General features: G+C 28.0%; 1 protein-coding gene across 1 annotated transcript; it reads right to left on the minus strand.

Moving 5' to 3' along the window:
- LOC109352606 (protein NRT1/ PTR FAMILY 5.6-like) lies at positions 2,010 to 11,857 on the minus strand. The gene is made up of 5 exons (XM_019594716.1): positions 11,625 to 11,857; positions 6,156 to 6,373; positions 4,206 to 4,753; positions 2,287 to 3,197; positions 2,010 to 2,122 (listed from the first exon to the last, which is right to left on the minus strand). Exons 1-4 carry the CDS (start codon positions 11,764 to 11,766, stop codon positions 2,330 to 2,332), a joined length of 1,776 nt encoding a protein of 591 aa, XP_019450261.1. The 5' UTR covers positions 11,767 to 11,857; the 3' UTR covers positions 2,010 to 2,122; positions 2,287 to 2,329.

The raw sequence follows: 25,492 nt of genomic DNA on the forward strand, positions 1-25,492 counted from the left end.
ATAACTATGCATTAAGTTTTCATTATTAAAGTAACCATGTAATTTGCTCAATTAATCACACATGTTATAAAATTCAATGAATCAAGATAAATTATAGGTTAACGGTTCCAAATATAAACAAATTGTGGAGAATGATCTAAACCATTAATGAGTAAATATTACTCAATTAATATTCTACAAATTTATTAGTTATAGTTATGCAAAATTTTACTGTTGTGGAATTAAATATTAACATTTCACAAATTTATTAGTTATAGAATATAATATAATTGAAATTAAATTGTCTTTACTGATTATAACTTATATGATAATCACATTTACTATGATTAATTAGATAAAATATACATGTTCAACAATTAAACATACCAATTTATCTATGATGAGAATAAAAAATTAAAAATTATTCTTACTGATGTAAGGTTGACACATTCAGATAGTGAAAAAAATAACTTCGAATGAAAAATGACAAATACATAATAAAATTAAAGAAGTATTCTTCTACAATCAGATAATGAATGTAACATTTAATCGTTGTGTTCTAGGATGTGAGGTTTCTCTTCTACAAATGTTGAAACAAATAATATGGCCAATTCGTATCTCATGCTTTAGAAAAATAACCACATAGGAAAAAATATTTTAACAAATATCATGTGAGAAAAAATAATCAAATTCATTTGTTGTGGAAAGCAAAATAAAATTGAAGATTTTACTAAGATAAGGACACAAAGACATAAAACTAACCTATAGAGATGCTTTGGGAGAGTCATATTGCAAATGAACAGATAAGATGAGAAGATAAATAAATTCATAATAATAAACAAACAAATACAATATTGTAACTTGTAACTAAATGTGTATTTATATATATTTATATATAAATGGATATCGAGTACATAACCTAGTTTTTTAGGGTTTGATCATCGTTAAGGATGAAATCCTTGTAAATCAGACATTGAGGAAGATGAATATATGAAGAACAAATCTATAAAATAATGAAATCAATCATACCACATATACAAAATAAACAAATCAATGAAATACTAAACAACAAAATCAAAGAAAAAATAAGAATATATATACATAATAAACAAAATCAATTAAAAAATCTAGAAAATAAGAACATATCTAGAAATAAACAAATGAATGAAAAAATCAATAAAAATGCATTTTAAACAACATATTTTACAAAATAAGAACAAATACAATGATGAAAATTGAATAGCGGGATACAGAAGTCATCATATTAGGTTTAAACGAAATAAAGATTGACGAATGAAATATTGGAATATAGACATGTGAGAGAAGAAGAGAGAAATATGAAATGAAGGGAGGAGAGAAGAAGATGAAGATATGAAATGATAATGGAGAGAGAAGTAAATCACATATGAAAAAAGATTCAATCCCCTTTATTGTGAGATGTAATTTCTTCATAGAATGAAAAACAAATTGGTCCATTAATCATTAATATTAATGTACAATATCCAAAAAGAGAATTTACAATGTTAAAAGGTACATATTATTAACATTGACATGTTTTGAAGGGAAAGTTTTGATTGATAGATTAACACATATCATGAATGATCTTTTTTTGTTATATAGGTAATAGATATGCATTTAATAATAAAAAATAAAAATAGTTGCAATGTTAGTCATGGCTTACTTTAGCATCTAATGACATGAAATGAGATCCTCTACTTTTTTATATGTCACATGTTACAATCCGAGTCCAATACTATACTATCCATATCAACCAATAAATCATTTTTGAATTAGTCCACAAACAACAATGGATAACTAAGAATAATGTCCGGTTGTTATAAGTTAAAGTTTACCTATCTAATCGCTAATATCAATCAATTTTAAGGTTGGACACTAAATGAGTTAGTAACATGATTTAAAATCATCCTTGTTCATATAATTATTAGACAATGAAAAAAAAGTGAATTTAGCTTCCAATTTCAAACTAATTGAGATATAACTAGCGAAGACTTAAAATACTCCATATTTACTAGAAGTACAAGTTATCATAGAATTACAATTGATGAAACAGTTTAGCTACAAGATTTGATGAAGTATTGATATCCTATATAAAACTTCTTATATCAAAGAACTAACATACTACGTATAAAGATCACATGTTCTGAATAATATCTCATTCTTTATCTCGAACTAATCAAACATTATCACATAGATAGAAAGAAAACTTAATATTTTATATTAATTATTAAAATTTGATTAGTCCGAGACATGAAATCAGATATTATTAATTTCTATGCAACATATTACTAAGTAATATTAAATACATGAACTCAAACTATAGCCCCTTCACCTACACACTCACTTCTACACATTCACTATTACCTTCATAGCAATCAACAACTACAACTTTTTGCACATTTTTGTAGGAATACCTATGAGCAAAGAACACATAAAAGAACAAGTCCACTGTGGTTATTGCTGCCAAAAGCCAATAGAATTTGTCCAAACTACTACTTTTCAAATCCTTCCCAAACCAACTTTTTCCACTCTTCTCAGTTATGTGATCAACAATTTCTATTAGAATACTACTTATGAAACTTCCAGCACCAAGCACACTTAGGTATAATGCTATACCTAAGCTTCTCATTGAATCTGGAACTTGGTCATAGAAATATTCTTGTAAACCAACAAGTGTAAACCCATCACCAAAACCCATAATTAGAAACTGTGGAACCAACCAAAACACACTCATTGAAAGTGAACCTTTTAGTGGATCCTTTTCAATAGCTTCAAGTCTCTTTTTCTCTACACAAGCTGCTACTATCATTGCAGCAATAGAGAAAAGCATTCCAAAACCAATCCTTTGTAGAATGTTGATTCCTCTTTCATTTCCTGTTACCCTTCTTAACATAGGTACAATGATCTTGTCGTAAATGGACACAGAAACTATTATCCCTAATGCAGCAAAAGTGAAAATTGAAGCTGGAGGAATATCAAATCCATTGCCTATGTTTCTGTTCATTGTAGCACCTTGTTTGATGAAAAATGTTGATGTTTGTGCTACACATATTCCAAAGGGTATTGTGAATACCCAAATAGGAATCATATTGATAATAAGTTTCATTTCTTCAACCTTAGTTACAGTTGCTAGTTTCCAAGGAATTTGCTTCTCTAATAAAGTTCCATTGTTTTCGATAATCGCTGCCTTGTCAAGAAATCTAAAACAAATAGTAACAATAATGGATTAACAATTTTATCAATGCTGATATGCGCACACACACACCAAAATGTCTATGCTACTTTTACATTGGTTAATGATATATAACTTTTTTTCTAACAACCATATCTTATGGTTAAGTAATCAATCATGCATTAGTTTCATTAACATGATACACATTGTTAATGTGGGGCAATAATTATCTATAGTCAATATATATACCTATTGTTCCATCTCACTCCAAAAAAGATACGTCATGATGATTAGACAAGAGTGAGAGTTGTCAACCAGAGACTGAACTAAGTAAGCCCATTTTGAACATTCTCGAGTCTTGACCGGTCAAACAGACAATCCATAAAGACACATCTTTGACTGAACAATAATGACAAGACAACACAAGGACCACTTCTGACATCGTCTGCTACGCCACTTACATAGGACTGCCACGCGATCTGAACAACATAAACCTATGCTACAAGTTGCATATTACCTATAGGCTACTGCACCTTTGTCAGATGACAAGATAAGCCTACAATACAACTACACAACCTAATACAAGTTATAAGTCAACTCTCCACAGATGATGAACCTACCAAAGTCGTCTGACACAGGGAAAACAACCTCTGCATAATTGGAGCAAGTCCGACAAAGCCATTTGGTTGACCAGGTCAATAGCATCTACAAGACAATATTCTACTCACCTCTCCACTATAAATAAGGGACTCCTCTCCATAAGGAACACTTACTTACTCTCTATCTCTTACTATCATTCTCTAACTCTTACTCTTGCACTTTGCATTCTCATATATCTCTCAAATACTAACTTGAGTATCAGAAAACCTTTTCAGATATCTCCCCAGACACTCCAAGACGAATCTTAAGCAACTATAGAAGACTCCACACCAGCTACCATAAATCCAGACCTTACCTCTTCAAGACAAAAGGACACCTATGAACATAAATTGATTATTCTTTGTCATAAATATAATGACTTAGTCACATTACTTACTTGATTTTGTTGGTATGACACAAAAATCTTCCATTGCTGCAATGAGACTCAGGAACTTCATACAATTGAGCAGAATCTGAAGGATATGGAAGGTTTCTTTTGGAAATGGCAGCAACAAGAACATGCAACATTGGAGTTAAAGGACTACCAGTTGGTGCCAAATATCTATAAAATGGCCTTCCAACTATGAAGATAAGCAATGAGAAAGCCATAACTCCTGTGAATATAATATCAGCAACACCCCAATTTATGTTGTCTTGTATATAAACAATAAGGGTCACTCCTACAATAAGTCCACTGCATAGGGAACAACTCCACCAATTGAAGAAAGACATTTTTTGCTTTCTTTCTTCTGCATGGCTATCATCAAATTGATCAGCTCCAAAGCTTTCCAATGAAGGTTTGTGCCCTCCTGTTCCTATAGATATTAAGTATATGGCTAGGAAGAAAACCACTTCATGAATTTTCCTAGGCTTAGTGCACATGTTGGGATTATCACATGGCCTTAAGCTTGGTAAGAACCATGACATAGTAAGGAGAATCAAACCCTGTTTTTTTCACATAAGAATAAGTTTTTTAATGTTAGGAAGTTATAGAAGAAAATACAGAATCAATAAAATAAAGGTGGCCGAGAGAGACTGTTTCCAAGATTTGAATTCCTGGCCTCATGTTACTAAGCAGCGACCTTACTATTATGCTAAGTTCACCCTCTAAAATGAAGAATCAATTAGGAAAAAATTAAATAAAGTTCAGTAGTCATTACTCATTTGTAACACTAATCCAAGCACAACATAACATATGTACTGATTTATACAGCTCAACAATAATGATTTTTTATATAAGATTAGAAGAAGAACACGTTGCCACTCTATTATTTATTATTCATATATAATGATTATTGATTATTCAAAAAATAATAATTCAAATGAATAATAGATGATATAGTAATTGCGTATAAATCTTTACACCGATCATAATAGTTAAAATCGAGATTTTACTTAGGAACGGGAACAGAGTCAAAGATCTTAAACATAGGATCCTAGCATGACTAGTAAAATCCAACTTATCAATATAAATGTACAAAAATTCACATATATATATATATATATATAACTAGAGATCGAGATTTTAAATAGATAAATAATATGCAATATAGAGAATTTAAAAAGTTTGACTTGTATAAGTATTATTTTTCTTCTAGGTAATGATATATTTTAGTATAATATATAGTCACCTCAATGGTTTAGAGCATAGATATTTTTATATTTAAAAAAATTAGTTCGTAAAAAAATGGGCTTGACCCAGTCCATTGTTTTAAACAACTCGTTGGAACCCTAATTATAGTTGAGTCGTCTCTTTCTTTCCATTTTGGAGTGGAACATAATAATAGAAAAAGTGAAATGGGGGTGAAATGTGTAGAAAGAGATAGCATAGAAAAGAGAGAAAGAAAAGTCAGATCGATACACGATCAATGAGAGAACACATGAGAAAAGATAGACACGTGTGTTTAGGGTTTTATTCAACCTAGGTCCAGACCAAAGTGGGTCGAAGATGAAATCGGCAAGGTCGTCGATTCCATCAATCCTACGCTCCAACACGACGATTTCACCTAATTTCAAGAAGGTTGAACACGAATTAAGATCGAGCATGGACAAGCTCTTGTAGATCGTAAAATTGTGTAATCCCATAAGCGAGATCGCGATTGTAACTACCATGACATTGATTGTCCATACATATTACTCTCTCTAAGATCATATGTATACCAAAGTTATTTTGGATCCTAACTATTTTGAATGGATTAAACGGGAAAGACCCATTTACTCAATTTTTTTATCCATTCACAATACTTGAACCTAAAATCATAATTAAATCAAAGAAGAAAAAGACATAATATAATACTGGTAACTAATATTACTGAATTATAATGGTACAGTGGTTTAGCATTATTACCATGAGATAAACAATGCATGATGCAAAGACAGTGGAGTAACGACCCAAGTATGCATCAGCTATGAATCCTCCAAGCAATGGCATCATAGTGGTAACACCAGACCAATAATTCACATTCCTAGCTGCTGTCTTCAGATCTTGATGCATAACCTTTGTGAGATAAAGGACCAAGCTAGTTGCTATTCCAAAGTAACTTAACCTCTCACTGAATTCAATAGCTGAAAGCAATGATCAAATTGGAATTTTATGGTTAAATACTTATTGGAAATAATTCATCTCTCCTTTCAGAATTATGAAATTTGATCATGATTGTTTTTAGAAATATACATCTTAATGGGTGACAAAGTGTGTTTGGTGGAGCTTATTATTGAAGAAAAATAGCTTTTATTTACATAAGAAGTTGTGTACATTACTTAAAAATGTTAAATATTATTGTGCCAAAATTTCAGCTATTGTTAGCTTGTAAAACATTTTTTTTATAACTCAAGATTATTTTTTTCAAGATTACATTTGCTCTCAATTCATTATTTCTATCATATACCCCTTCCGAACCAAAGAAATGTTAATAATTTATATATATCAACTTATTTAATCTACTAAGTTAAAACGATTGTTTTTAGACAAGTCTAACTATTTTTTTAAATTTTAATGACAAATGAATATATTTAACTTATAATCAAATAAATATAATCAATGATAATTTTTTTTATAACTCATTATTATACTGATACTCTATGAGTTTTTAGTGAAATTATACGAACCATCCCTCACTTTTTACACCTACACAAATCCCCTATTTTTTATACTTTCATTACATTGACCACTCTTACATGAGAAATAAGTGTAATATCTTAAACAAAAAATGTGATAAATGCAATTAAGTTAAACAAAATATAATATATTATGGACACAAGTCTAAATAATATTCAAATCATTGTATTTTATTATTTTTGGTTCGTTATGATATATTACAAGAGCAATTTAAATAATATCTCTTTAGAATTTTTGATGCATTCTGTACCAAAAAATAATAAAGATATCATGTTTGTCTCCATTGATTTGTATATTGTTTGGACTTGTCTCCATAATATATCATGTTTTGTTTAACTTAATTGCATTTATAACATTTTTTCTTTAAAAGATTACACTTATTTCTTATGCATGAGTGATCAGTGTAACGAAAGTATAAAAAATAAGGGGATTTGTATAGGTATAAAAAAATGAGGAGTAGTTTGTATAATTTCGCTAAAACTCAGGGGGTGATAATTAATTTACTCTAATTATAATCTAATTTTGCATCTATATATCAAATTCTCGTTTGGTTGAGAGCCGTGGCCTATCCAAATTTCAATAAACGAGGGCAAAAAGGGAAAATAGAAAGAGAAGTGATTTGTTAACTTGTGATTTCAAATTATATAAGTTCAAGTGGAGTGGTTATGATAACTTTTTTTTATATCAAACACTAGAACTAATCATTTTAGCTTTTTATAAACATAAATTTAAAGCCACAAATCACCAATATCTCTATAAGTTTGGGAATATTTGATCAATTATCCAGAAGAATAATTCTTTACTCCAAAAGTAGTACACTATAAGAGTTGTTTTCCTAAATTTGAACTTATTCCATCGTTCGAATGTTTAAACAGATAATGTTGCTTTACTATATAAACTCATCAATTATAAGTAAAAGTTAAGATACTTGAAAGAGAAGACACAACTTGAACCATTAACCCCTAATCTTGTACTTGGAAAGGTAAACTAGGCACACACAAAAAAAGCAAATAGGTCCAATTCCATTCATTTTGAGTATTTTGACAAACATAAGAGAATCTTTGGTTGTCTCAAATATATAGAAGGAGGGTGGAAGAAAAAAAAGATACATGAAACTATTATTAGAGAAGAAAGCAAGCATGTCCATTCCATTCATTTTGATACGCAAAAGAGAATCTTGGGTTACAATAATACTCAATATAGGACAAATGATTTTTTGACAATTATTGAAATTCATGTTTATTCTCCCACAATAAATCGTTTTTTCAAAAAGCAAAATTGATTGTACTTGTGAATTCAGCAACTTTAAAATGCTTATACATATCTTATCAATGAATACTACAAAATCAACCCAACAATATTTTGAGGTTGATAAATTCCAAAATATGGGATGAGATCATCTTCAGTATTAGAATATAAGTAATTTAAAATCTAGACCGTTAAATTTTTTATAAGACAAATTTGAATATCACAATCTTCAATAAGTACTAAACTCTAATATGGGTGAGAATCTTCACTCCAATACACTTGAAGGAGAATTTCAAAACTAGTGGAAGGTGTGGGTCCTTATAACTCATGAATCATTTTCTTATTCTCAAGTAACATGGCTAGTTTTCTTTGGTAAAGGATATTAGGTCGGCCACTCAATATCATGAAATCTTCATGCAATGGTCCATATATATAGTAACCACATAACATTTAAACCCACTTCACACTTTACTTAAAGTAAGGATATATATAGCATCTTAAAAAGGATAATCACTCACTACCAATAGTTACATTCTTAGTAATAGTAACCATATGTCATTTTGTGGTTAATATTTCTTATAATTTAAGATCATAGGATTCTATCTACATGTGGATAGTGGCATGTGGGAACTCACCACTTTCGGTGTAGTTATAGGAGTACTTAACCTATCCAGTATCTAAGTTCAAATATCTTAAATTATTTCTAGGGTGAACCTTATCAACATAATAATACTCAAACCTTATAAAATCGATTATATGCTCTGTAATATATGATATTACAATTGAGAACAGAAGTTTTATTGCTAAATGTTAAAGTTGTTGGCATATTTTAAAGTTGAATCTCTTAAAGATGTGGATATCTTTTTCATTTCATACTCTTAATTTTGTGACAATTTCAACTTTTTTGTGTGTGACTATAAACAAGTTTTTAATTAAAATTTGATTAGTATATTATATATATATATATATATATATATATATATATATTATTTAAAACTTGATAGCTTCTCTCATTATTAAGGAAATTGAGAAGATCTCCATTCATCTTAAGTATTTTTCTTATATTTTATCATATATATGGATATATATTCATACACACAGTTTTTGACTTTCCTAATAAATAAATAAAACATCTAATCATATGAAGATGGAAGGTAAATATATGCTTAATAATCAACATCTTGTCTACAACCAATTAATATACACATGCAGCTTTAAGAACCTCGTCCTCAATCTACACTTTTGAATTAGATTGGACATCGTAATCGGTGAATGACTTATAAATAAACTCCTTTTGAGTACATTCTATAATGATGAATAAAAAAATCACTAAGATCTTGATCTAGTGGTATAAGGTCTCACTAGATCTTTAAGATGATCAAAAGGTTAATGGTTCGATTCCTGAGAATGACACTTGTTAGGAGAAACATTAATGTATTCCGAAAAAGATTAATTCATTACCCAAAATGTGATGAAATATTCTTAGTAGTACAATAAAATCAAAAGAAAAAGTTATTCCGTATGATTTTGGATTAGTGAGAATTTTAGCCACCATCAACTTTAATGAAATAGTTAAGAAGGATAGTGACAATATTAATGGGGATTGGGTGTACCATTTCATTATATACATCAGAACAAGATTGTTGCTTTAAGACATAGTAAAAAGTAGCATATTCTTTCAATCACAAGATATGTAGATATATATTGGCAAATATAAGTGATTATGTTACATATATTGGGAACATTTACATTAGAAAGTAAAGTTATATATAAACCTTTTGCTCACCCATTAACTTAATTAAGCACACATAGCTAGATTTGATTGATAAAAGGAATATAAAATAAAGGCATGGCTATTTTTGATGTAGAATTCCTCACATTTATTAGACAAAGAAAATATGGAAGGCAAGAGTAAATTAAAAAAATTAATATATATCTTAGTCATTTATTCTCTGAAAATCTAATTATTTAAATTAATGTATAGAAATGAATCATTAGATTTTCATAGAATGAATGAATAAGATATAAAATAATTTTTTTAAAATTACTCTTAAATTAAGTAAATATCTCCCTTTATATGTATATATATATATATATTAAAACATTTGACAATCTATCTTCTTCCTATAATAATTTCTTTATTTTAATAGCAAGCCGAATTGTAAGATTATTTTTAGGAAAACTCCAACTAATTTACATGAGTTACAAGTTATTAAAATAAATTATAACTATTTATCTTGAAATACGCATTTATCATCAACACTACATTGATATAGTAGTGTAAGGTTCTGATAGATACTCAGGATGACAAAAAAGGTCAAGGTTCGATTACTGATACCGACACTTGTTAGGATTAGTTTGATAATACATAAAATAAAAAACACTCATTTATCATAATCTAGCAACAGTAATATTCTCCTTCATAATCGTTGGTCTAGAAGGGGCACTAAACATTGAACAAGGGTGTATGCTCCACTTTAGAATTCTGATATAGATTCATTAATCAAATGATCTTAATCACAGATCACATTTAATAATTTAAATTAATATTTAATGTAAAAAATCAGTTGTGCTTTAGAAAACCTACACCAAAACGAAAAAGGCTTGGATATTACCAATGTATTAAAAATTGCAGTGGGATTATCCATGTGGCTTCAGTTATAAGCTAATTTGTTAGGAGATATATAATTATTTATTATTAATTAAGTATCATTAGTTTATAAAAAATATATATTTAATATTTGATTATGCTGTCTGTCCTTGCACATAATGTTTGATTTAGGTTCTTTTATTATATTACTACATGTACTTTGTAAAGTCATACATAAAATTAAAAAAATTGAACAAAAAATAAAACTAATTCTCTTTCTAAAATAAAAAATATTTAATGCATATATGAAATGGATTTTTTTTTTAAAAGTGCAAATTAACCCATCCAATAAATATTTATAGGCAATTCAAGGACATGAGGTTTATGTGTACCATTGACATATACAGACTTTCCTAAAAGAACTATTGAAAAAGAAAGAGCATAAAATTAAAATGGTAACAAAAAATGACGGAAAAAACACTAGAAATCTAGAGAAAGTAAATAGAAATAGATAATTATTTTTTTTTGACAATCACAAGTATTGACACATAGAGTGATACAAATTAGGGACATAAAATGTGATTCTCCTAACAATAATAGGTGAAAGTTCGACTTTATTGAATACTAAGGGTATATTTGTCAATTTGTTTTTAAGGTAAAAGAAAATAATACTCGAGAATTATCTTACAAATATATTTTATGACTCTCAAGTCTTTCTCTTTTATCTTTTACCTTAAAAAAATCAAACTTTTAACACACCTAAAAGAGCAACCTAATGAAAACATGCACAAAACAAAGTTACTATTAACTAATATTGAGTGCAATAATTTAGGTTAAAGAAACATGAAGGTATTGCTTACCAACAATGAAGATAGAAGCTTTCCAAGAACCAGTTGAGGCTCGAAGTGGAACCCTGCCTTTGTAATCAACTGATGAATCATGAACCCATTTCATCTCATCATGACCCTCTTCGGCTTTGATTTCTAGATTAATCTTCTCCATGTTTCAATGGTGAGTGAGTACTCAAATATTCCAAAGTAAAGATATAGTGTGGGATCTAGAAGGTGGCTACTACACTTACAACCATTAACTTGGGACATCCTTTTATAGAGGAGGATTTGCTTTTCTCCTTTTACATTATTTATATCTTTTTGTGATTGGCCAAAATTTTAAATTGTGGTCATAATATAGTATGTTATGTGTATTTTTGTTGGAAAATGTGTTCAACGTTATCATAATTAGAGAAAAAAATAATATAAATAAATGATGAATAATATATTTACTGTGTATAAATTTTTTCACTATTGATATTATATTCATAGTCTATAGATATTACAAATCAACCAAAATCATGTTTACAATATTAATTGTCATTATGGGTTACAAGGTTACAATTTAAAACCTCCCATCTAATTGCAATAATAATGATAATTGTGTTTGGGTAAAATGTTGTATTTCTCAAAACATGCTAAATATTAATGAATATATTTTAAAATTACTAGATTAATTCTTAATTTTATTACAAAAAGTATTTAATTTAATAATCTATTTTTAAAAAAAAATACTTGAAATTAAACATATTTTATTATATCAATGTATTGTGTGAAAGTATATGAAACTTTTGTACCTTTCTCCCGTCTTGAACATTATGAACAAATAAATGAATATTCCTTAGTGAGCATACATGATAGCACAACTCATGATGAGGCCATAGTGGTTGTTATCCTAAACTTCTAGACGTAGAATGATGAGACAGAAATATAGTGAAAACCCAAATATCAAATCAAAAGAGGTTTGGTTTAGCCATGGATGGTGAAGGAAACTATTCATCTAGTGGAAGAGTTGAATGATTTTGGTGAATAAACTTAAAGAATGATAGTGTTGATAATTTTGTAAAATTGAAACAAATCAAATATTGGCTTTTTTATAAGTAAAAGATTAATTAGAAAGGCTCAAGGAGTATCAACTCAAATTCTATATGCAAACAATCGCTACATAATACACCAATCACAAAAAACAAAACTGTTTGAAACATTACTATAATATAACTAAGTCCAAGATTTAACATGAATCAAATCTATAATTTGAATATATCTAAACTCCTTATTAGAGAATATAGTCTCATTCCTCATTAGTCAAATAGAACATATAGTTGCAAACCATAATTTTCTCCACCACTTCCTATTTTTTGTTCTTTTACAAAAGAATCATGCATTTCCAACAAATCAATAGTGGTGGTTGGTAATTGTAGAGAAATACGAAATCAGGAATAGAAACATTTCCAAACACTTCAAAAGTTATCAATAGGTGATCTAATGACTCGATTTGATCCTTGCAAAAACACACTTCAACTCATCTATGTTGTTAATAATGTTCCTATTCAACTGAGCACATGATTCCTTCTCCCATGACAACAAAGGTCTCCTCCAATCTACCTTCTAGATCCAATAGCAGCTTATCCAAGTACCATAATCATCAACCATAATCTACTAGTTCAAAGCAAATAAAAATAATCTACCAAAAAGTTGCAAGAGGAATTATTTTTAGTGGAATTATTGGCTTCTTCTATAGATGTTTTTTTAGTAGAATTATTTTTTGTAACAAGCTTAAACAAACAATTGATAAAAATCAAGAGCATTTATTATGCAAATAAAATTCTTCATTTGAAGAAAAAAACATGAAACAAACACACTCATAATTGCAATGGTAAATACATTTTTGGTGTGTTAATCAATGTTATGAAACTCGAGTCGAACATCAAACCAGAAGAGATCACATATTAGGTTTAAACAGTTAAACAATCCAGTCTGACTCAGATATTTCATACATAATTAATAGTTTTTATCTATAAATATATATTTATATATAAATATAAAATTTTATATAATTAATAATCATGTTTAATTACATTGAAGTAACATCTCTTCATGTTTTTTGGGTCGGAGTAAAACAAAAGATGAGACTAGTGTTCCATTTTTTAATTTTTATGTGAACCATTTGGTTTACTTCCCGGGTTAATATGGATTAACCGGGTTTAACACAGTCGGACCGGAATTTCTCTGGTTCAAAGTGGTCCAACTCTCATTCGGTTAAGGTTGTAAACCAGAGCCATTCTCAATTCTAATTAGCGATCGGACAATCCAGTACGGTCTCGTTCTCAAAACAATGGTGTGAATTAAGTTTTTGTTGGATCGATGGTGGAATAGTAATATTTTTTGATGCCTTAGTTAATTTGCACAAGTTAGAAACACCAAATAAAAATTATATCAAATTTAAATTTTCTTTCATCAAATGTTTAAACATCACTCTTAAATAAATGATCAATAAAAAGTCTTATTTAAATGCTCAGTTTTAAATTTCTCTCATATTTCTCTCAATGATATATATTTTTATATTTTATGTTAATATTGTATTAAGCTACTAATTAGTTTAAATTCATTTACCTTTTGCATAATAAGCAATCATTGTAAATTCAATTTCCATTATTAAACATGTATAAAATAGATTAGTTAGGAGTTGGTAGAGTTAAGTTTATTGTATTTTCTATATAATAGGTTCTTAAATTTCTTTATAATTCAATCTATTGAAATCAATTCATTCAATCAATGAAATAAATACACACTCATCTTTTTCTCTTTAATTTCAAGATAGTATCGTAACAATGTATTTATTCCTCATATATTTTCCTTCTCCTTATTTTCTTCTTCTTCTCAAATTTTCCTAATGGCAAAGGACATGATCTTGGTAGAAGTAGTACTATCAATGGTGACTTCTATAGTAGAGCAGATTCTGACTTCTTCACAAATTGTAAAAGAAATTGCAACCATTTATTATGACAACCATTGTCACCTTCTTCAATAAGTTTATTTCCCTTCTCTTTCTTTATCATTACCATTTACGATCTTCATATTTTCTATTTTCTCAATTCTTCAGGATATTTTTTCAGGGAAATATTGACCATATTTCATCATATTCTTCTTTTGTTATTTTTGAGCAAAAATTGTCCATATATTTTATGGTAATCTTCTTTTGTTATTCTCGAGAAAAAATTGTCCATATTTTATCATATTTTTCTCTTGTTATTCTTGAGCAATTTTTTTTTCATATTTCATCGTATCTTGTTATTTTTTAGCAAAAGTTGCTCATATTTCATCATATTCTTGAGCAAATATTGCAATATTCCATTATATATTCTCTTGTTATTCTTGAAGCAAATATTGCTCATAATTCATTATATTCTTCTTTTTTATTCTTGAACAACTATTGTTCATATTTCACCATATTCTAGATTTCTCTTATTATTGGTCACAAGAAACCAATATGGCATTCTTGGACATTGTTATTTTTTAATAAGTATTGTTCATATTTCATCATATTCTAAATTTCTCTCATTCTTTGGTCAAGAAACTAAGATAGTATTTTTGAACAATAACATAATTTGATCTTTTTTGTATTGTGTTGGTTCTTGATAAACAACATCATCTATCACTTTCAATTTCGCTAAATTTCTTCTATTCAATAATATTATATGGCTATCATTCTACACAGTGACAATGCTATGTGGTTATTAGGGTGTGCAAGTGCACACCCTGAATTTTTTTGAAAAAGAAAATATGTATATTATTATAGAAAAAATATATGTACCGACAATATATGAGTCATGTATAATATCATTGCATTATTCACCATCCATATTTAACCATCATTGACTCTTCAAAAAAGTAATCCAAATGAGTGATGGATGATGTAGTTACTATGTATAAATCTTTATAGTGACAGTGCATATAGATATTACACTCTTATTTATAACTCCACAAGCTTGATTTTTTTAAAAAAATTTATAATATTATGGATATGCAACTTAAGGAACTTCATTATCGTTTCTTTGAGACGAATACTTAGTTGTTTGTTTTGTATATCTTGTGTGAATCTAGCCGATTTCTTTTCTAGTTTCGATATAACAAAATTGGTCGAATTTGCAAAATACTTAGTTGTCTCTTTTGGCGATGTTTGATAATCAACTTGTGACTTACATCATTGATATGCATAATAGTGTTGAATTTGCTTCTTTGAAAGAAATCAATAATATTTAAGATAAGATGTTTGAAAATGGAATACACATTGTTTACTCATTAGTTTATCTTATTTTGAAGTTAGCAATACAATTGTAAACAATATTTTTTCAACTATGAAAATTGTGAAAAATGAGTTGCGTAATCAAATAGAAGATGCATTGATAAATGACTTTCTAGTGGGAAGTATAACATTGACAACGAATTGATCATTCAACGATTTCAAAATGTGAAATCGGATATAGATTAATTATAAAATATGTAATTTATTTGATTATATATATTTAAATTTTATAATTTTTACATTAATATTTTCATCTTTTTATAATTGATTATATTTATTATTTTAATTTTAACATATGTTACACACCCTGACTCTGAGTCCTAGATCTATCGATGATTCTATATATGCAATAATCCTTAAGTTGCATGAACATTGGTTGCAATTGGTGAAAAAAGACCTCCCAATACCATATACAAATTTGACAAAGAAACAAATAGAAAGATATGCATTCATAAATTAATTGGTCGTCTTCTAACAAATTAATTTGTATATGGTAATTCTATATATGCAATAATCCTTAAGTTGTATGAGCATTGATTGCAATTGGTGAACAAAGACCTTGAGTACCATATACAAATTTGACAAAGAGACAAATACAAAGATATGCATTCATAAATTAATTGGTGGTCTTCTAACAAAGGCTTCATCATCTTTTGTCTAAACTCTGAGTTGTCAATATCCACTCTCAAGTTTGAGGAAGGTGTTAAAATATATTTTGGTATTTTAGGTTATGGTCTAGTAATTAGTTTAAACTCACTTACCTTTTGCATAACAAGCAATCATTGTAAATTTAATTTTCATGATTAAAAGATATGTAAAAGAAATTAGTTAGTTAGTTAGAATTAAGCCTTTTGTATTGTTTATACAATATGTTGGTTAACTTCTTTATAATTCAATTCTTTCAAATCAGTTTGTTAAATCAATGAAATACACATTCATTTATTAATGTTTAAATTCTAATAACTACATTGGTTTTTACTTTTGGGATAAGAACTTTTAGTAAATATATAAAAAAATTAAATAGATGTATATTTATCCTCAATTTACTATCTAATAACTTAATATTAATATATTTTAAATTAAATTGAAGAAAATACTTCTTTATTTACGAATTCAACAAATAATACACTTCATTTTAGATTATTTGGACTTAATTACATGCTTTGAAATAGAATAAAGACCTATTTTGTTCTCTCAAAATATTTGCAGGTGCCAATTTGGTTCCCAAAAAATTGAAAAGTCAAAAAATGGTCATAAAAATATAAAATGTAGATTAAATAATCATTTTTAGTATTTTATAATTCTGATGATAGAAATTATTTTGACTCACGTTTACGATATCTGAATACCAATTTAATTTTTTAATCAAACTTGTATATATGAAAATTTTATAAAAATAAGTGAATATCCATTATTTCCAAATAATTATATATCAACCTGGCATGCAATAAATATTGTTACTCATGAGAGAGACAAAATTTCCTTATCAAAACATAGAAGCTTTGCACAAAAGAAAAGAAAAATGTAATTCATATACCACTCTTACACATATTTCGCTGACATCTTTGTCTAGGACATATATAAGCAATTACATGAATAGATTGTTGGAAAAAAAATGTACGGTTAAAATGGTAAAGTCTTAAAGTGGTTGAAACTTAAGGTTTTAAATTGAGAAAAAGATATATACATTGATAATGTAAGAATTTTTACACTATCACTATATTATATATTCATTTTTAATTATCATTAACTCTTAAATAAAAATAATACAAATGAATGGTATATAATACACCGACTGTGTATAAATATTTATACAATCAATACATAAATATTACGTTCTTTAAAATATAGTCCTAAATTCCACTAAAAATGCTATTATTGAAATAGAATAGATTCCATCATCTTTCATGGGACCACAATACACTGCATTTGTATAGTCCACCAAAATTACATTTCAGCCAACCCCAATAAAATATGGTTCATGATAATCTCAGTCCTTAGTTAAAGATAAGGAGTTAAACTAAAGTATAAATGTGTACTAAAAAAATCAATTCACTTATTTTAAAATAATAAGTTTATTATATATTTTTAATGGATATGAGTGCAAAAATGCACAAACTTTCATTTTCTATGATATGAATATTGTCCTTTTAATCTTTTATCTTTAATTGTCTCTTCACCAAGGTTAACATTTCTCCTAAAATATGTGCCAAACTTGTGGTTAGGTTGTGACTTGTAAAAAAAATCATAATTGGAATATCATTTTTTTATCGGATACAAAATTAACTGATTAATTTATGTGCATAACTTTTGTTTGTTTTGTTTTTTAAGCATAAGTTATGAATTTAGTGTCAAGTGAGATAGTAGTACATACAAGTGTAATTTAAGAAGATTTGAAAAAAGTCAATGCAAGCAAATTTCCAATAATAATTGGTTGTTTGACCAATTTGTTTTTGTGTTACTAATGAATAAATATATATTATCCTAAACTACGTGATAAATTTTGTCTCACACCAACAGCAACCTACAAAATATAAAAAATAAAAAATATTTAATTTTTTTAATTAATTTAACATGTTTTTATTGGTACGAAATATGTTTTTAGACCGGTGCATTACACAATGTAATAAATTTTATTCAATGCATCTAAAATATCCAAATTGTGCTAGTTGAAGAATGTGTGCAACTCCTAAAAGAAAGAAATAGTGAACTATTTATTCTAGAAATGAGATAGATCAATTGTTTGAGAAAGAATCCTCTTCCATATTGGAAAATATTTACAAGAATATTATCCTATTCTATCAAATTGATTATGAAAGACCAACGAGTGTTGATTCAAGTGGTACATGTTTGATTCTCCTTAAGCAAGGTCTCGGGTTCGAGTCTTGTGGATGGAAAAATATCTGCTAGGAAAGTTAGCCCCACATACTTGTGGATGTTTCTGGCTCGAACAAGATTACCTATAATGCGAAGATACATATGGAAAGGATGGGATCACCTGTCCCTATTCCCGTCACACTCGGTATCTTCATCCAATTAAAAAATTTAACTTAAATAAAAATATATATTATAATAACATAAATTAATATTTTCACATTATTCTATGTAATTTCATTGGCTATGTACATAGAGACAGACTTATCTATCCTTGGCGTATATGGGAAACCAAAAAAAATATTGATTGAGAAATCATACATTATGATGGCCGATAACTGCAATAGAGAGAGCAAATAAAAGAAGATTATGATGGAAAAGAAACGCGTACACATGTATGTCACGATTCTATGAGAAAGATGCTAGCGAATGGTATTATATCTATCCAAGATTCCGAGTAATAATATTATTATTTGTACTTCAATGTATAACATCTTTTTAAGAACTGAAATAGTGAAATCATTACAGAGATAATTGTGGGTTCCTTCTTTCTTTACTCAAAATGGAAGGTACCAAACTTTGTTGTACAAATAATGTTACCCTAACTTCACATTATTTGAGGTTAGTGATGAATTTAGTTGCCCTCTAATATACCAACTATGTAACATCTCATCCCTAACATGTAACTCATTATATCCATAGATATAATGACTCACTGGAACAATGACAATGTGTCCATAAGGTCATGGGTTCAAATCGCGGGAGTCTCCTTTTAGGGAGGAATACTACCGAAAATATTTGAACTTGTGGGTGACACGGTCAATGTGTATTCGTGACTGAGGTGTTCCGAACTAAGCAAGTATCATTTAGCAATACATGGAAGGGATGAAGTTTATGCCTAATACCAAAATCAACCTAACCAAGATTTGTTGGGATTGTTTGACTTCTTTGGAGCTACTTTGTTGGCTTTATATGAGGTTTTTGTTCTCATTATCTTGTGTGGTGTGGTAGGTTTATATTCTTTATAGGACGGTTTTGTAGTATTTGTTTTTCGGAGGATTTTGAAGTCTTGAGAGGGACCTCATTTCTTTTCTCAGCAAAAAAAAATTATATCCTAGATTTGTGGATTTTCATAAATTATGTTCATATAGATATAAACAAATTACTTGTCAATTCGATGAGATGTTATTCAATGTTTATGGAAGTCCTTCACTATAGTGCAAAGTAAAATAAGATCATAAGTAGATATGGTCCTGCCCCCAAAATTTTTAAGTGTACGGGGTAAAGGGTTTACGGGCGGCATGCAGACATCGTCCAATAATTAAAAAATTATATAAAATAAAAGTAAATTAAATAAAAAGATAAAAAATTAACAAAAATTGAGAATTAAAAATTATATTATATCATTGTACTTTGCACAATGGAAATAATATTACAATTTTCTTAATTCTTCCTTAAAAACTATGCATGTGGACTGTCCGTATTGCCCACTGAAAATACTTGTGAACTTGGCGGGTGAAACAGACAGGATAAAATGGACAAATGATTAAAATTTGTATGTCATGCCCGCAAAAAATACGAGCTATGGTATGGCGCTCGCATAAATTGTCCAATTTTCAATATATAATTATAAGTATACACTTCTAATGGATCTAAAAGTGTATAATGGTTCCTCCATTTTTTTCACTCTTAAAAATAGGAGAAAAAATGTATATATGTATAAGTTTTATATATTATTATTGTATCATCTATTATTTATGTTTCATCATCATTCACAATTTCAAAAAAATAATATAAGTGAATGATGGATAATAAACTGATTGTGTATAAATCTTTACACTCTAAAAATATATCATTTTCTTTCATTATTTAGTGTTTCTTCCCAAGAGCACTCCATACAGAACTAAGCTAGTTCAAGAGTAGGGTTAACAGAAAGTGATACTATATATTGTATCCTAGATAATATTAATTGAGCGATAATATGTTAAACCTAGTGCACTGCATGCCTAAGCCAAAATCAATGTCTCTTTATTTCTTTTTGAATTTTACTTGCTAGCTGTTATCTAATTTTTCTATGCATAAAAATATTCAATATTTTATTGGTTGTAATGATCTTTGTTTTTTATTATCATATAATTGATATGTAATTAAGATAAGAGTCTCAACTAGAGTGAGAATAATATGAGATCGCTTAACATTTATTAAGACAATGACTCCAAAAAATATATTAGACTCAAGTTCTTCGTAAGTAACAATAATCGAGTTAAAAAGAAATTATTTGACATTAATCAAGATAGTGCTTGCGATTATTACACATTAGTTAAAAAGAAGTAGTGGAGTAAAGCAAGCTTATAAGCAGAATTGGGAAAAAATAATCTTTCATAGACAAATTATTACTTTTACATTTTCATTAAAGATAAAAATATTATTGCATTATATTTAAAAGATAAAAATATCGAATTATATTATTTCTTCTTATTACTTTAAATATATTTGTCTATCCAATATCTGAAAGGATCTTAATTGGCACAATTATATCCATATCAATAATCATCATCATTAATCTTTGACAAATTTATCATTACTCGTGAATATAATATTTTAAATTTTAGTTATTGTGATGGTTGTGATTACATTGCATTTATAGCAATGTTGTTAGAACCAGAGCGGACCGGACGGTCTGACCAGTCTAACTGTTGACTGGGCTTGAAAACGGCTCTGGTTTGCCGTCTTAATCGAATGAGAGTTGAACCGCTTTGAACTGGAAAAAATTCGGTCCGACCATGTTAAACCCGGTTAAACCGGATTAACCCAGGAAGTAAACCGGACGGTTCACTTAAAAATATAAAAATAGGATAATGTTCTAATATTTTGTTTTACTACGGTCCAAAAAAAGATAAAGATGTATTATTTCAATATAATTATACATAATTATTAATTATGTACGAAATCACCTGGTCAGACTGGACGGTTTAACCATTTAAACTGATTAAACCTAATAAGGAGCCGATTTGGCGTCCGGCTTGGTTTCACAACACTGATTTATAGTATATGCGGGAAAATGTTCTTGCAATTTTAGCGGTTGCAAAATATAACTTAAAACACTACATAAGTAAATTAAAGGATAATGATGATAATCTAGAATTATTAGTTAGTCATTTCCAACTCCTGTTGACTTGGACTCATTTAGTGGCTGAAATTAAAGAAAATATTTGAGGAATCAGTCAATTTTTTTTTTTTTTTTTGCTTTTCCACTAACTTTGAGTGGCCTTCACGATTTATCAAATTAAAGAATGCAATGTGCCAAAGGCATTTAACACCACACTAACTCATATGAAATATTATAAAAGTTCGATTATTGGCCACAAATATACCAACAATCATATGAAACATAACGTTTTTCAACAATTCATAGCAACAGAATTTGGAAGTGGACGTTAAGAATTGGACTTTTCCTTTTATTTTGTGAATATTCTTTTCAAGTTGCTCTCAGCATATGGAAGCAATATATATAATAAAAAATTTGGTTATACTAAAGAAATTGATTCATAGGTTTTATTCCTTAAAACTACATTGTTTATATATACAAAAATTGTTCCTAAAATTTAAACAAATATGTTTATATATTACCTTCAGATTTAATTTTAGGATAATAATAAACTAATCAATTTTAAAAAAATATGTTTACATATATTTGGTTCCTTATTACATTAGTTATTAAACAAAATTTCCACAATATTTATACACAAAAAAAAACAAGAGAAGTGAATACAATTTTCCATCTTTCCAAATCAACCATTATATTTTTACACTATTTTCTTTTACCTAATCTTTTTTCACTCTTTATATCCCTCCCCATTACACATCTCATTTTGAATCAAACTTATCACTTTCTTTTTTTCAATCTTTTTATCTACCTCTACATCATCTTACATCCCATCTTAGAGCATAAGATAAAGACTTCTTTTAAATTAAAGCAATTGATTAATACTTAGTGACAAGTTCTCTCGTCTATAATTAGCCTTTTACTTTCTTTCTATTGCTTTATGATCAGCCATTGAGCAATATATCTATTGGAGCATACAACTTTTATTAATGGAAATTCAACTTGGTAATCATGTAATCAACCCTAATGCAAATTAATTAATTAATTAATAAAAGTTCAATAGAACAAAGCTAAGGTCAACTCGCAATTGAGATTAGAATTCATTGTGGCCAAAGCATTTTTCACCTTCAATGAAGAACAACAATAATGCGAATTGGGATCAGGTTTGTACTTATCCAACCTTGAAACTTAAATCTCGAACATGAATTTAGAGGTTGGGGTTGAAAATACTACTACCATGTCCAACCTTATTGGGTTTCGGGTGACCCGGACCTTACGAGAATCTGCACGAAACCTGTAATATTCATGATGATATAGCCTACAATAAGGAAATGTTCTTTCTTCACAATTACATGAGGTTGCGGTTTCGTAATTTTGCATATATCAATCTAGCTTAGGATGAGGTATCAACTATACTAAACCCGATCTAAACCCTAAAATTGAACTCAGTAAAACCTTAACGTAAACCTAGTTATAATAGATTTTTCCCGTTAAATTCGAATTGAGCTCGGACGAATATCAATATATTCTATTTTCATTGTCATCCTATGTGTAATGTATTGTGGCACCGTATAGGAATGGAAGCTTAATTTAACATTTATTTATAGGTCGTGTTAACAAGTTAAGGACAATAAAAAAGAAAATCAATTTTGGAAAATTATTTTCAACCCTTCTCAAATGTGAAAATCATTTTTCAATATAAAACATTCATTTTCTCTTCATTAAACAATACCCTTAAAACATTGTTTAACTTTTCCATTTTTTATACTACTATTATTTATGGGAAACCATTATTAGTGGAGTATTATTACCACCCCAAATTTCATACAAACTGTCAATCCTTTATTCAATGCACCACGTGATTTACATTTTTGTTTTTGTTCTCATTATACTTTGAAATTGAAAGCCAACATTCAAATACCAACTCATGAGGCAAAACTCAAAACATTTAAATTTGGAAAAACAATATATGACAACGTCCACTATTGCTAAAAAAAGAACCTTCCAAAGAGTAGTTCAATTAAAAAATAAATATCATTCCTAAATCTTCCTAAGATATTCTTTTAACAATTTTATTAATATGTAATGAAAAAAATTAAAATGAAGAGGCAAATATAATACCTAAAAATTAGAACAATTGTTTAAGAGGATATTATGTAGAATAGGCTTAAAAGGTTTTAAACTAAAGATCATATTCAAAAATATATTTTTTAATCAAACATTTCTTTACATTGGAGAGAGCATAAGCTGTATACCTGTGATTGCAATAGTAAATTAATCTATTAATTAAAATTGATTTTTGAAAAATTATATCTAACTAGTAACAAATTAAATAATATTATCAATGTTAATCATTTTGAATAATTTGCATGAAATATCCCATTTTTTCTATAAAAAAAAACCAGAGAGGTAGTATAATTTAAAAATATTAATGACACCAACATTTCAAGCTCAATCAAACTGGGTTAGTTCTGGTTATTTTGTTGTTTTTTCTTTATTAATCCTATACGATATAGTTGTATTAATTTCCACTATGTGATTTGACTCATCGTGCTATAAGTTCAATGTTTTGCAGCATAAAAATCACATTGTAATTTGCAAATATAGTGGGTACATTTCAAATCATGTTGAAACTGAAATTTGTCTACTGAATTTACTTATATATACATATTAAAACGTGACGAAAAATACTTTTGTGATGATGAGTTTTTTTCGAATGACTTTAGTGATGATGATGATAATAAAAGTGCAAGGGTTAAAAAAAAGCAGGTAAAATCAGCTCTAAAAGACAAGGTAAAAACTTTAAGCGCATAAATTAGTTAATATTAGACATTTTGAAATCCTCATTTATTATCATTAGGTATTGTCATATATTCATATCATTATTATTTAATATTAATTATTATTATATCAATTACTATTATATTCGATCTTTTTAGGGAAATAACTAATTGATATCAAAATTTTATTTTATCAAATGTGCAAATAAGTTATTTACGCATTTGTAATGATTTGCTATTGATTTTTGATACATGAATTAAGTACATATTTCCATTTAATTATTTTCCTGACAAATTTAATTAATATCATAATAAAATATACCATCTTTATTATTTATGTGAACATATTGGTTTTTGTCCTTTTTATTTCTTTTGCCTTAAAAAATTTAGACTATGAAATCTCGAATGGGTATGCACTTCATTAGAAAATTGAGAGAGTATGGTTGCCCTTAACCTAACACGTGACATCATCTATAAATTTGTTTGGCAATTATTTCAAATTTCTTTTCGATTTATTTCAATTATTCTTTTAATTAGCAAATGTTGATATGGCTTAAAATATAACTTTTGGATTTGAGTCCCGAGTATACAATTGCATTAAATATTTGATGGGAGAATTTTGCTTGAGTTCAACATCTACCCACTATTAGTCTAAAGTTAATTATTTATCATTAATTTTTATTACTTTTGTTTAAAAGTCGATAATAGTTAACATATGAATGGTAAATAATTTAATTATTTATACTGTCAATATAATGACTCTGTTGACTGGGGCTTTTTGAATTATATGTTGTCCAGATTTGGTTTTTCTGATAAGTGGAGGAGGTTGATT

Source organism: Lupinus angustifolius, chromosome LG07, assembly GCF_001865875.1.
Source record: "Lupinus angustifolius cultivar Tanjil chromosome LG07, LupAngTanjil_v1.0, whole genome shotgun sequence".
Lineage (NCBI taxonomy): Eukaryota > Viridiplantae > Streptophyta > Magnoliopsida > Fabales > Fabaceae > Lupinus > Lupinus angustifolius.

What these genes read in the sequence shown, in the direction of transcription:
- LOC109352606 (XM_019594716.1), bottom strand. Translation starts at nt 11,766, where the DNA reads ATGGAGAAGATTAATCTAGAAATCAAAGCCGAAGAGGGTCATGATGAG. An exon ending in AGCTTCTATCTTCATTGTTG is followed by an intron (nt 6,374 to 11,624) that starts GTAAGCAATACC and finishes CATTGCTTTCAG; the next exon opens with CTATTGAATTCAGTGAGAGG. An exon ending in TGTCATACCAACAAAATCAA is followed by an intron (nt 3,198 to 4,205) that starts GTAAGTAATGTG and finishes TATTTGTTTTAG; the next exon opens with ATTTCTTGACAAGGCAGCGA.